Source organism: Chrysochloris asiatica, unplaced genomic scaffold, assembly GCF_000296735.1.
Source record: "Chrysochloris asiatica unplaced genomic scaffold, ChrAsi1.0 scaffold00083, whole genome shotgun sequence".
In the NCBI taxonomy this organism is placed as follows: domain Eukaryota; kingdom Metazoa; phylum Chordata; class Mammalia; order Afrosoricida; family Chrysochloridae; genus Chrysochloris; species Chrysochloris asiatica.
The window spans coordinates 10,957,610-10,969,261 of NW_006408601.1; the positions used below are offsets into that span (position 1 = coordinate 10,957,610).

Genomic DNA, 11,652 nt, shown 5'->3' on the forward strand with positions numbered 1-11,652 from the left:
TTGCGCATTTCTGAAATCTTAGTATTAATCTTCTGGAATTCTAACGGCAGGTTTTATATTGTTTCAAAATTCACATTTAGTTTACCTGTTTGTTCTTGTAGTGTTTTCCTGAATTCTTCTAAAGTTTTTCCCTTAATCTTTCTGTCAATCCTTTGAAAATACCTGAATGTCATTCTTTTGAATTCTTTTTCAGTTAGTTCCGTTATATTTTCTTCCTCATAAGTGTTTTCTGGCTCTGCATCTTGGTCAGTGTTTTTGAGTCATTCTCTCTTATTTCTTTGTGTGAGCTAAAATGGTCTGTTGTCTCCAGGACACCATCGGGTTGTTGTGTTTGAATTTAATTGATGACTGCACATCGATGTGTTCTTAAACTCTAACCAACTGTCTCCTGTGGATATAGTTAGAAAATGAAAGTGTCTACACTGTTCTTATTCATTGTTCCTGCACCTCAGTTTAGGGTGGGATTGGCTGGTGCTGGCTGCTATCTATCATTGGCTCTTACCAAGTGGGTGGAGCTCCAGAGGGTACCGTTGTGCCTGGGTTGTATGGACAAGGTTGCTGTCTGCTGTCAGGTAGAAAAGAGGAAACCCCTTCCCTCCCTTGTCTCCCTTCCACACACAAGAGAACAAAATAGAATAAACAAACAAGAAACCAACAATGAAACGAGAAAAATAAATAAAACCAGGCAGTAACTAGAAAGAAAGAAAGAAAAAAAAAAAAGAATATGACTATAAATACAAAAAAGAGGACAGAGAAATGGAACTATAGATGAGAAAAATAAGAAAAAAAAATAGGAATAAATTATATAATTAAAAAAAAAACGGAAAAACTAGGGAGAGGGAAGATGAAGAGATAGAAGAGTAGAAAACAGTAAAGAAAGATCAAAGGGGGGAAGAAAAGAGCGGAAATGAGAAGAAGCAGAAAAGAAGGAAAAACAAAAGAGGAAATGTTGTTGTTGTTGTCAGGTGCCATCGAGTTGGAACCAACTCATAGCGACCCCATGCACAGCAGAAAGAAACAATGTCCGATCCCGGGCCAACCACACTACCGCTGCCACACTTGAGTCCATCAATGCTGCCACCTGGCCAATCCATCTCGTTGGGGGTCTTCCTCTTTTTTTCTGACCCTCCACCTTACCCAGCATGATATCCTTCTCCAGCAACTGTTCCCTACTGACAATTATGTCCAAACTATGAGAGACGAAGTTTGGCCATCTTGGCCTCCAAGGAGCACTCTGGCTGCACTTCTTCCAAAACAGATCTATTGGTTCTTTTGGCAGTCCATGGCACTCTCAGTATTCTCCTCTAACACCATAATTCAAAGGCATCAATTCTTCTACGATCTTCCTTATTCACTGTCCAGCTTTCACATCCATATGAGGTTATTGAAAATACCATGGCTTGGGTCAGGCGCACCTTAGTCATCAAGCTGACATCTTTGCTTGGCAACACTTTAAAAAGTTCCTGTGCAGCAGATTTGCCCAATGCAATACGTCGTCTGATCTCTTGACTGTTACTTCCACGAGTGTTGATAGTTGATCCAAGAAGAATGAAGTCCTTGACAACTTCAATCTTTTCTCCATTAATAAGAATGTTGTTTATTGGTCCAGTGGTGAGGATTTTTGTTTTCTTTACATTGATATGTAATCTATACCGAAGACTGTACTCTTTGATTTTCATCAGTAAATATTTTAAGTCCTCTTCACTTCCAGCAAGCAAGGTTGTATCATCTACATATCGCAGGTTGTTAATGAGGCTTCCTCCAATCCTGATGCCACGTTTTTCTTCATAGAACCCAGCTTCTCATATTTTCAAAAGAGGAAATAGGAAGGATATAATTCAAGGGAATGGAAAGAGAGGAAAAAGGTGAAGAAAGAATAAACAAAAACAGAAAACTGCAGCTGTTGTAACCGGAGAGAAGAAAACTGTAGGTCTCCTATGAGCCAAGGAACTCACGAGGTGACTATGGAAGGGCTGTGACAGAAGAGTTTCTGGCCCGAGATAGATTCCTATCAGCCTCAGTGTTATCTATATTTAGGACACTCAATCCGGAAGTAGTTCCTGGAGGCTAGCTGGGGGCAGGGTGATTGGTTAAATGCTGGTCTGGTGGGTCTGTGGATTCTGGAACCAAGCCTGCCTCAATCCAGGCACCAAAGCAACTCAGCTGTGCCCCAACTCAGACAGACATGGTTCTTAATCACATGGATTTGAACTCTGAGAGAGCAGAGTCTGTACTGGGGATGGATGAGATTGAGAACTGCCCACACCTCTGGTTACCAGGGGAGCATAGGGGGAAAAAAGAAGGAATCACACCTTTCCTGTCACCTGTGTGAATCTTCTCTGTCAGGCTGCCCTCTGTTGCCAAAGCTGCTCACAGAATAGTCAGTCTGCATCTTGCTGGCTGTTCACTAGTCAATGTCTTTCTCTCACTGTCCCTGCTCTGCTTCTCCTCCCAGCAAGCACTCAATCCACTTCTCTTAACCTTTCCTCTGAAGTTCAGGGTGCCAAAATTTTCATCTGTGTCTGTTTCATTTGCTCTCTCACGTATTTGTTGTAGGGGGTCCATGTAGTGTGTCTGCCTAGTCTGCCATCTTGTCAGAAGTTAGACCATTCTTTTTAATAGTATTATGGTGCTAGCTGAATTGTAAAATCATTTTGAGAGCAACCATTCAGAATTTAAAAAAAAAATGAAATGGAAAAATCAGAACATGACACGATGTACTCTTTAAAAATTAAAAAGTGTTCAACTTTGAAGATTAGAAATGAGAGACTGACAAATTGGACATTGTTAAATCCTTCAAAGCTGGATGAGAACACGGAGTTCTTTTCTTGGAAGGAAAGCTCTAAGTTGGGTTGAAAGTTGATTGGATAGCACATAGTGCTAAGTACTTTCAGATGTACTGAGTCCTGGTGTGGCGCTGTAGGTTAATGCACTAGATTGCAAAATTGGTTTGAACTGTAACATCAGCAATTCAAGCTCACCAGCCACTCCTTGGAAGCCCTATACAGGATTGCTATGGGTCGGAACCAACTTGAAGACACTTAACAATAACAACAACAACAAGGAAGAAATGTAGGTGAGTCTTTGAATTATCTAAATAACATATTTTCTCACTTTCCATGATCATGTATAAACAATATTAAAAACAGTGACCATCAATAACAAGCCCAGAACAAAAGCAGGATCTCAGAATCTTTGGGAAGAGGGGGCTTGTGGGATTTGAAAAAAGAGAGTAAATACGGCAAAGTCACATTTCAAATATAATATAAACTACAGAATTTAATCTTGACCCTTTTTACCCCCTCAACATCTGAGATGTGGTTTAGGTTATCAAAGAAACATGGGTGTATTTGATTTATGCTGAAAAGACCAATCGCTCACAAGGCACACAAAAAAAAGACGTACACACGTTAGGCTGATAGTTTAATCAATCATTCCATTCCTTCTTTACATAACTTTCATTTCATTTGGGGGCTTCTGAGTCTGTATCTGGGCTATATATCCCGGCTGTAGATAACATTCTTGATAAAAGCAGTTCAGACACAAAAGGCAATTAATCAAGGTCAGTTTTGAAGTTATCTTGTGGACCATGAAACATGTCTTCAAAGAAGGAAAGGGAAACCTTTAGATACTTAGACTAACTTTCATCAATTGCTTTTAACATCATTTCATTCCTTTGGGAAGGGGCAAAGGATGATTGCAGACTCAAGCTACTTTCCATGTAACCTAATAAATGCAGCCGTTTCATGGTTCAGAAAAGCAAGAAAGACACTGAAATTTTGAGATGGGCTCTAATTCCAGCTACTAACTAGTTGTGTGGCTTTGGGCAAACAAGAGGGAAACACTTGCATCTCAGTTTACCTTCCTTAAAATCCAGCCCTCAGAGTAGAATAGCTCAATTCCTTTCAACTCTAACATTCTGTCAATGAATGACATCAGCTGACCATTGCACGCAATTCTACTTTTTTTATTTGACATTTATTCATTTGATACATATATACATATATAAAAATCTGTACATGGTCAAAATACAAAATAAGTATTTATTTATAAGTTATACAATTAAACTACTACTTTTTAAAAGTTTAAAAGTCATTGAAAAAAAAAAAAAGGAGAAAGAAATCTAGTCAATTCTTTATAGTCATCCACAATAACCTTGGTATAAAATATCCATACAACACATGTGTACAAAATAGTGTACAGTTCATAAAAGCTGTGCAAAGACAGCAAAGTTCAGTTAAAAAAAAAAAAATCAAAGAGGTTTCTGGGTCTGTCTCTCTGTCCATATCATGTCCTATACTAAGAAGCTTTGCAGCTCAGAGACATCTCTCGGTAAATATGAAAAGGGCACAAGATAGAGTGCTTGGTGCATATATTATGAAAGCAGAAATCATAAAGGAAAGGCATTCAAATACACAGAGACCGACTCTTCTCCCCATTTAGTGATCTTGCTTTTCTTCCACAAGAGAAGTTGAAATATGACTAAAGAAACAGCATTTATTTTGTGCCTTAGACCAGTAGGCACAAATATATATCTTTTCTTCTTTAAAAAAATTGGAACTTTCAAAGAATACTGCTATTGGAAAGCTGGGGTTATCAGTCTGGAGTAGGGTCTGAGGCCCCTGCTGGAAACTACCTAAAATAGGGAGGTGGCAGCTAAGAAGTTAGAGGTACTCGTGCTATATGTATGGTGTTTTGACTCCTAACTCTCCCATCTTATAGGACTGTCTCTGCTAGAGTTGCAGGACCTGGCTTATAATCCAAACAACTCCAGTTGCCATGGAGTCAACAGGAGACACCACGTGTTGTAGAGTAGAATTGCCCCACAAGGTTTTCAAGGCTGTGACCTTTAGAGGCAAATTGCCAGGCCTTTCTTCTGAGGTGCTTCTGGGTGTTTCTGTTGTAAGTGGTCCAGTGTTTAACTGTTTTCACCACCCAGGGACTTTGGTTAATAACTAAGCCCTCCATAATGCAAACCACATACTTAGGTCCCAGATCACTGGGATCTTGGGAATGGAGACCCCCTCCACCATTGTGTTTAAACTAGTTTGCAATGAACAAGCAGAAAGGAGTCCATGTGGGAAGCTAAGATCTGGAACAAGACGTAAATTAAATTCTATGGGAAAGGCCACTGGGAGGTGGTGGTGGGGTAAGGATGTCTCTTTTGGGCAGTAGTGCCCTTGACACAGCAGACTGAAGCCCGCCTCTTCAATTTCAAAGCACTTCAAAACAGTAGGGAGTGGGGCTAGGAATGGGGCTTCTAGGAAACAGTGATTTCCTCCTCCTCCTCACCCTCCTCATCCTCTTCCGAGTCAGAGAAGTCCGAAGGTTTGCCAGGGCTGCTGGAGTGCGCCGGCGATGCGGGCAGCAGCCCTTCGAGTCGGTGGTCACGTAGGTGTTGAGGGTCGGGGGATGTGCGATGGGCCAGGCGATGTCGGGGGCTGCCCTGGCCTTCATCTTCCTCCTCGTCATCCCCGGGGCCCTTCTGACCCACGTCGCTGAGGTCTGGGTGCGGGTTCAGCTTGGTGGGAAGGGTCTGTTCACGGCAGCCCCCGCTGGACAGCAGTTCGCGCTCCTTGGAGTTCCGCCATTTCATGCGTCGGTTCTGGAACCAGATTTTCACCTGAGAAAGGGGGAGGGAGAAAGGAGGGGTGAGCAGATGTGTGCGTAGAGGCCTAGGAGGAGGGCTGCGGGCGTGGGGGAGGAGGAGGCTCTACCTTTCTGACCTCATCCGCTCCCCGCCCCCAGAAATGAATTCAGATGGCAAGCAGCGCTTCACTCACCTGGCTCCAAGTTTCTCTGGCCCCAGATGGAGTGGAGGGGGTGGGGGTGGGAGGATGTGCATAAATGGGATTGGGGCCTGTCCTGAGGTGCCGGCAGGAAGCTAAATCGGCTAATTATCGCCTTTCCGGACCTCATTTTCCCTTCAATACAATGGGACTAAGTGGTTTCAGAGTACCCTTCCAGTTGGCAAGTGAACCGAGGCGGGATGAAGCTTAGGGGGTGTTGTGCGGAGACTACCCTTACCTGCGAGTCCTTCAGGCCTAACTTGGCCGCCAGCTTCTTGCGGTCGGGCTTGCTTATGTACTTCTGTTTCTGAAACATCTTCTCCAACGCCTTGCGCTGCACATCCGAGAACACTGCTCGGCGCAACATGCCCCGGCGGGGTTTGCCTCGGGCGGCCAGCGGCCAAGAGAAGGTACCCGGCATGGGCACGACGCTCGAGGACGCTGCGGAGGTGGAGGGGGGAGGCTGCGAGTGAGTGGGCGCCGTCCTACCCGACCAGGTCGTGCCCGCCACTCCAGCTCGGCCACCCTCGTTTATCGTTTTTTGTTTTCTCGGATCCCTTCATCTCTTTAAAGTTCTCCTTTTTCTCCCGCCCTGGAGAAAAGGCCCCAAACCTACAAACCTGCGACAGTGAAAGGCGCTTTCCGCCCAAATAACTTTGCCTTTCAACCGTGCAAACTCGGATTAGATAAAACCACGGAAACACAGAACCAGCGTCCACAATAGTCTGTTTCGGGTTTCAATTCAAAAGTTTCAGGGATGCAAACCTGCACACACCAGCTAAGATCGCAATCGAATAAATACAGAACAAAAATACAAATAAAATATCCAGCTGAGGCCACTGGGTTTTCCCCCAAAGTGTTTTTTTTTTTTAATACTACTTTGGTTGCTTTTATATTCTTTTATAAAACTTTTTATAGTGAATTGCGCGAAGGTTTACAGAGAAGATCATCAGTTATACATTCAACAAATCATACACTTCGTTTCATTTCAAGGCTTTTATATTCTTAAGATGAAAAACCATTCTTTTACTGATTTGATAAAGAGGGGAAAATCCGCTTTGGGACTTTTATAAAAAAACAATCAGTATTCATCTTTTTATGAATCTTTCCTCCCCTCCCCCATAAACGTAAAGATTTCGGCCCGAATACATGAAAAGTGGCAGCTAATTAGCACATTGACCGCTTCCCAATGGATACGGGCATGATAAAAAGGGGGAGAGTTTCGCTTTAAGGAAGGGGGGAAAAAAAACGAAAGAGACAGAGACTCTAATGAAGCGTGAATGGTAATTGTGTAGTAATGAACTAACAGAAAAAGACTGAGGACAAGCAGCGAAAGCCATATATTACTGGGACAAAAGAGATTTACACTTTCAAACTAAACACAACTGCAGGCCAAGACCATTGGGAGAATACTGATGGCAGAGGCTTCTCTTCCTCCAATCGTTTTCATTAAATGGACATGAAAAGCTATTTATAAAGCTCGGGTTGTTTTTGTTAACGCATTGAGATGAGGAAGAAAAGGAGCAAATTCCATTATCAGCAACAGGGTGAATGCTTGGGGGGGGGTTGTTGGTGAATTCTCTCTCCCCCTTTAAAAAATCAATTGTTTGTTTCTTTTGCTGATATTTGGGAGTGCTGTCATGGTTTTACCCATCCCCCACCTCTGTGGATCAGTCTCTCTTCTCTTTAGAGGAACTCTTCTGTCTCCTTCCTTTTGAGTTTTGACCAGTTGCAGAGTATTTGAGCCATAGTTTGAATCACTACTGAGATTCCAGGAGGACACCCTTGTGAAAGGTGTTTCAGGTGTTTCTCCTTTAGGCTAGGATCCAACTACAACTTCCGGTTCAATGTGTAGCGGTGGGTTAATGCGCCAGACTGCAAAGCCGTTTGACATACCAGGTCGGCAGTTCAACTCACCCCCTGCTCCTCGGAATCCCTATGGAGGTTCTCTATGGGTCAGAACTGACTCTACGGCACTTAACAACAACAACAACGTTCTTTAAGATTGGTGGGGGAGGGAGGAAAGGGCGGGTATGAGAAGACTTTGGGAAATCTGGTTGGAAATAGAAGGTTGAGGTTGGGGGAGGATCTAGTCCCCCTCCCACTGGGCGACCCCTAGCACCCCACACAAGAGGGCACCCCATGTGGTCTTGTGAAAAGCCCGAAGCCCTGAATGAGTCTTAAAGAGAAATTAGCCCCGGCTGGTAGGTGTCTCTCGGCGGCGTGGAGGGGCGATGGCTGGTCTGTGTGTGGCTGCCCGGAGGAGCTGACCAATTGGTCATGGTGCTGAAACCTTTGTGGGGAATCGTGGCCAAGTGCACTGACTCTGTGGGAAAACGGCGGCGTGAAGGGATGCCAACAGCTCCTCGCCGGGAAGGGAACCGCCTCAAATTGGGACCATGACAATTCCTACTAATTTGTAGAGCAGGGAATTGGTGCAAAGTGTCAAGCAGTCACTGCTTGTGCTAAATAGGGCATCAAATTGGCGCGACGGATTCGTGAATGTTGTACGCCTCGCAACCTCTGAACCAGAGCGTAACCCCAAGGGGTGGACTGAGAAATATGGCTTGGGGCAGAGAGAGTCGGGCCGAGGCTGGGGCGCCGCCAAGCCTGGCACAAGGAAGTGGGACAGACCTACCTGGGAAATAAGAAGATCTGATGAAAGGCTGGAAGGAACCTTCAAAGTAGGGAAAGGCGAAGGTCTTGGGAGGGAGGCTCTGGAGCAAGGCGGGAGACGTTTCTGGGAGACACGGAGGGAGGGAGGAGGATAGACAAGGAATTTGGTTACGTAATTGCTTATTGTACACCAGATTGAACACATGACATGCATCTTCCTCAGTGCACTAATAGCAAACACATTTTTTTCCAGCTCTGACTGATCGTTTGAAATCCTTCCTTTTCCTCTCAGCCCCTTCCCAGGCAATAAGGAGAAAGATAGTACTGGGCCGAGAAAGAAAAGAATCGTGCACCCACAATACTAGTTAATTTAATCAATATATCGTCTTGAATTTTTACAAAAACTAGTGCTAGTCGTCCTCATGGGAGGGAAATGTGCGATCTCTCCGACTGCGTGGTTCAAGTTCATTCTGAGGGTGGAGCAAGCCTGGAGGCTTTTCTTCCCTAGAATTGGTTAAGCCTTGCACTCGCATTGCCCAACCTGAGGCATCGGATTTCGTGTGTGCCCTACGTGTGCGTGGATGCCTGTTCTTCACAGGAAACTTACGCCAGAGGGACCTCACCCACACCTCACACCTGGACTAACCCTCAGTCTCCTGCCGTCACTTACCTGTTCTGGGTGACGAGGAGAGGATGGCGTTCACCCCAAATTTCAGAAACGTGGACTCACTAGTTGGGGAGACCACCGTCTGCGGGGAGCCGCCCCGCCGGCTGCACCGGCCAGGGGAGCCTGGGTCCGAGGACCCGGTGTCGGTGAGGGTCGCGGGTGCCCTTTGCCTGGGAGGCGACAGACTGGTCGTGGGCACGCTGCGGGGCAGGTAGGCGGGGGGTCGGCTGATGCGGATCAGATCTTCCACTAGGAAGCTGGAGTGGCCAGAAAATGCCGTCTGCAAGGACTGGGGTAGCGTCAAGGTAGGCGTAGGGCGCAGGAGGCTGGGGTACCCGGCGGGGGGCGCGAGGAGACCCGGGAACATCATCATAGGGTAGGGTAGACGGAATAAGCCTTCTTCCAGCGGCCCGAGGGTAAATGCTTGGCTTCTAGCCCCTCCCGCCCCCGCAGTGCCCTCTTTCTGGGGCTTCGCAAACGTCTTCACGTACGATTCCACTTGGGCGTCTGCGAGTCCTCCGTGGCCTTCCAGTGGAGATGATGGTTTTATAGTGGCCCGTCTGCTAAAGCGCTTTGAAAAGTGACAGCTCTGACAATGAAGTTCAACAAAGTTCTCCACTCGAGCTTCATTCGCCGGGGGCGCTGGGCGTTCTGATTGGCGCAAGGGTGCAATTTATGATTGGATTAGTCTTCATAAGCATGGCCCGCACAATGGGCTGGCAACAAAGGCCTTGGAGCATCAATTCTGCATATCGACCGCCTCTTTGCAATACAGTGAATCCCCAAAGCTCTCGCCAGGGGATTTTGTTCCGAAGCAACACCCGGGCTAATTAAATGCCTATTTAGAAGTTTCAGATGACATCTTGCCTCATAGAAAAGGAATTATTTAAAGAACGCACTAAATTTATTTGCAGCTCCCTCGCTGAGCCTGGAAAATAAATCAATAAATATTCATAGAAATTCATCTCTAGGCTATCAGTAAAATAGTCCTCCTCCCTTTAGGGGGAAGACAATGGAAAATTTCAAGCCAGTGAACATGAAAATAAACTCCCTCTTCGGTCTCTAGCCTTATCCGTTACTCTAGCTGAGACATAAAACAGATGTGGGGAGTGGGTTAAATTAATGAGAGTGGGGGAGGGGTGCCATTCTAACAACTCAGGGAGATTTGGAAATGGCTACTTTGGGGCTGTTGGACGACTATAGGGGTGGAGAGAGGTCTGGAGTTGGGTTATTTTTATTTCAAGAGACTGCTGCGTTTGAGAGCCATGGTTGAGATGTGAAGAGTTAAAAATGAGTCTCTTGCAAAGTTCCAGAAAGTTGCAAATGGTTTCCAGTGAAGTTTCTGCAGAAGTCTCTGCAAGGAGCTTTCTGCAGCTGCCTGGGGGAGGAGCAGACGGGACGAAGATGCTAGCAAGAGTATTCCATTCACGGGGCCTTACCCCTGCCAAAGGCTGCGACTGGGAAGGCAACCTCAATGTTTGTGAGTTGCCACACTGGCCCTTTTCCAACCTCAAGAAGCCCTCGGCAGTTTCATTCAAATTTGCAACTGGGACATTTTAAGTCATGCCCGGGAAGATCCGGAGTCTTCGGGAAAAGTCCTACCCAATACTGAGTGCGTAACTTGGTTTCGCACTCTTTAATTAAATGCAACATACAAACTCGTGAAAACGGAGCGAAAAGCAAGGATGCTGGTCCACACGAGGAAAGCCTTTCCTGAACTTGGGGCCTCAAAGGACTCTTCTGGGGCCATTCCCTTCATTTTCCTCTAGGCTAACGCTGGGTAACGCTGAAGCTTGATTCGCCCGTTTCAGACTCGGCGAGATAACAGATGTGTTAAATGTCCCATTCATTTCTTTAGTGTGGTTGAACCTCCCCAAAGAGAAGTGTGCAGCCACGCCAGGCCTCCCTGATCCTATTAACCATGAACTGTCACCTTCAGCTGGTTTTCCTTTTTGCTTTTTAACACAAAGCTTTCTCAAAAATCTTATTAACCAGCTTTATTTCTCTCGATGGTTTTGTTCAGGGAGTTTTGTGTTGATCTCCATGTCGCTGCTTTAACCGTTCAATAAAAGTGCATCTGCGATTTATATCACATTAAACCAGAAACGGAGTGCGCTAACGCTCTCCCTTGATTCAAATTAAAAAGTTATTTAGGTCGGAGCTCTGAAGACCAGAATTAATGCTTGAAGATGACGCAAGTGCAGTTTCTGAGCCCAAGACTGCTGATGGAGGAGTTGTGGGCTGCAGTCGGGGAGAAACCAGAGCTGGGAAGAAACAAACTTAAATCAGTCCCTATCAAAAAATGGGGAATGCATTGCTTGAGGTAATTGGAGTTGTTTGTGAAAAGGAAAAGGGAGACATATCCATAAACTTAAAACATGGCTCCTTTTGAAGTTTTGCAATAAAATAAGGGAGAAAACAAAGCTTTCAATGCACTCTCCAGCCCTTTCCCACCCCCAAAAAAAACCTCTTTTCTGGACTAAGGAGAATCAGCTCTTGTTTTTTGAATTCTCCATGTGGTTCGATGGCACCTAACAACAACAATGCCGTTCTATTCCAGTCAGAAAGCTAAGAGCAATT

The 11,652-nt window shown here is 45.3% G+C and overlaps 1 protein-coding gene across 1 annotated transcript; it reads right to left on the reverse strand.

The window, feature by feature from the left end:
• Nucleotides 1–5,260: 5,260 nt before the first annotated feature.
• On the reverse strand, nucleotides 5,261–9,442 carry DBX1 (developing brain homeobox 1). Its single transcript, XM_006865816.1, has 4 exons — nucleotides 9,076–9,442; nucleotides 8,428–8,529; nucleotides 6,028–6,230; nucleotides 5,261–5,623 (listed from the first exon to the last, which is right to left on the reverse strand). Exons 1-4 carry the CDS (start codon nucleotides 9,440–9,442, stop codon nucleotides 5,261–5,263), a joined length of 1,035 nt encoding a protein of 344 aa, XP_006865878.1.
• Between the last annotated feature and the right edge of the window lie 2,210 nt (nucleotides 9,443–11,652).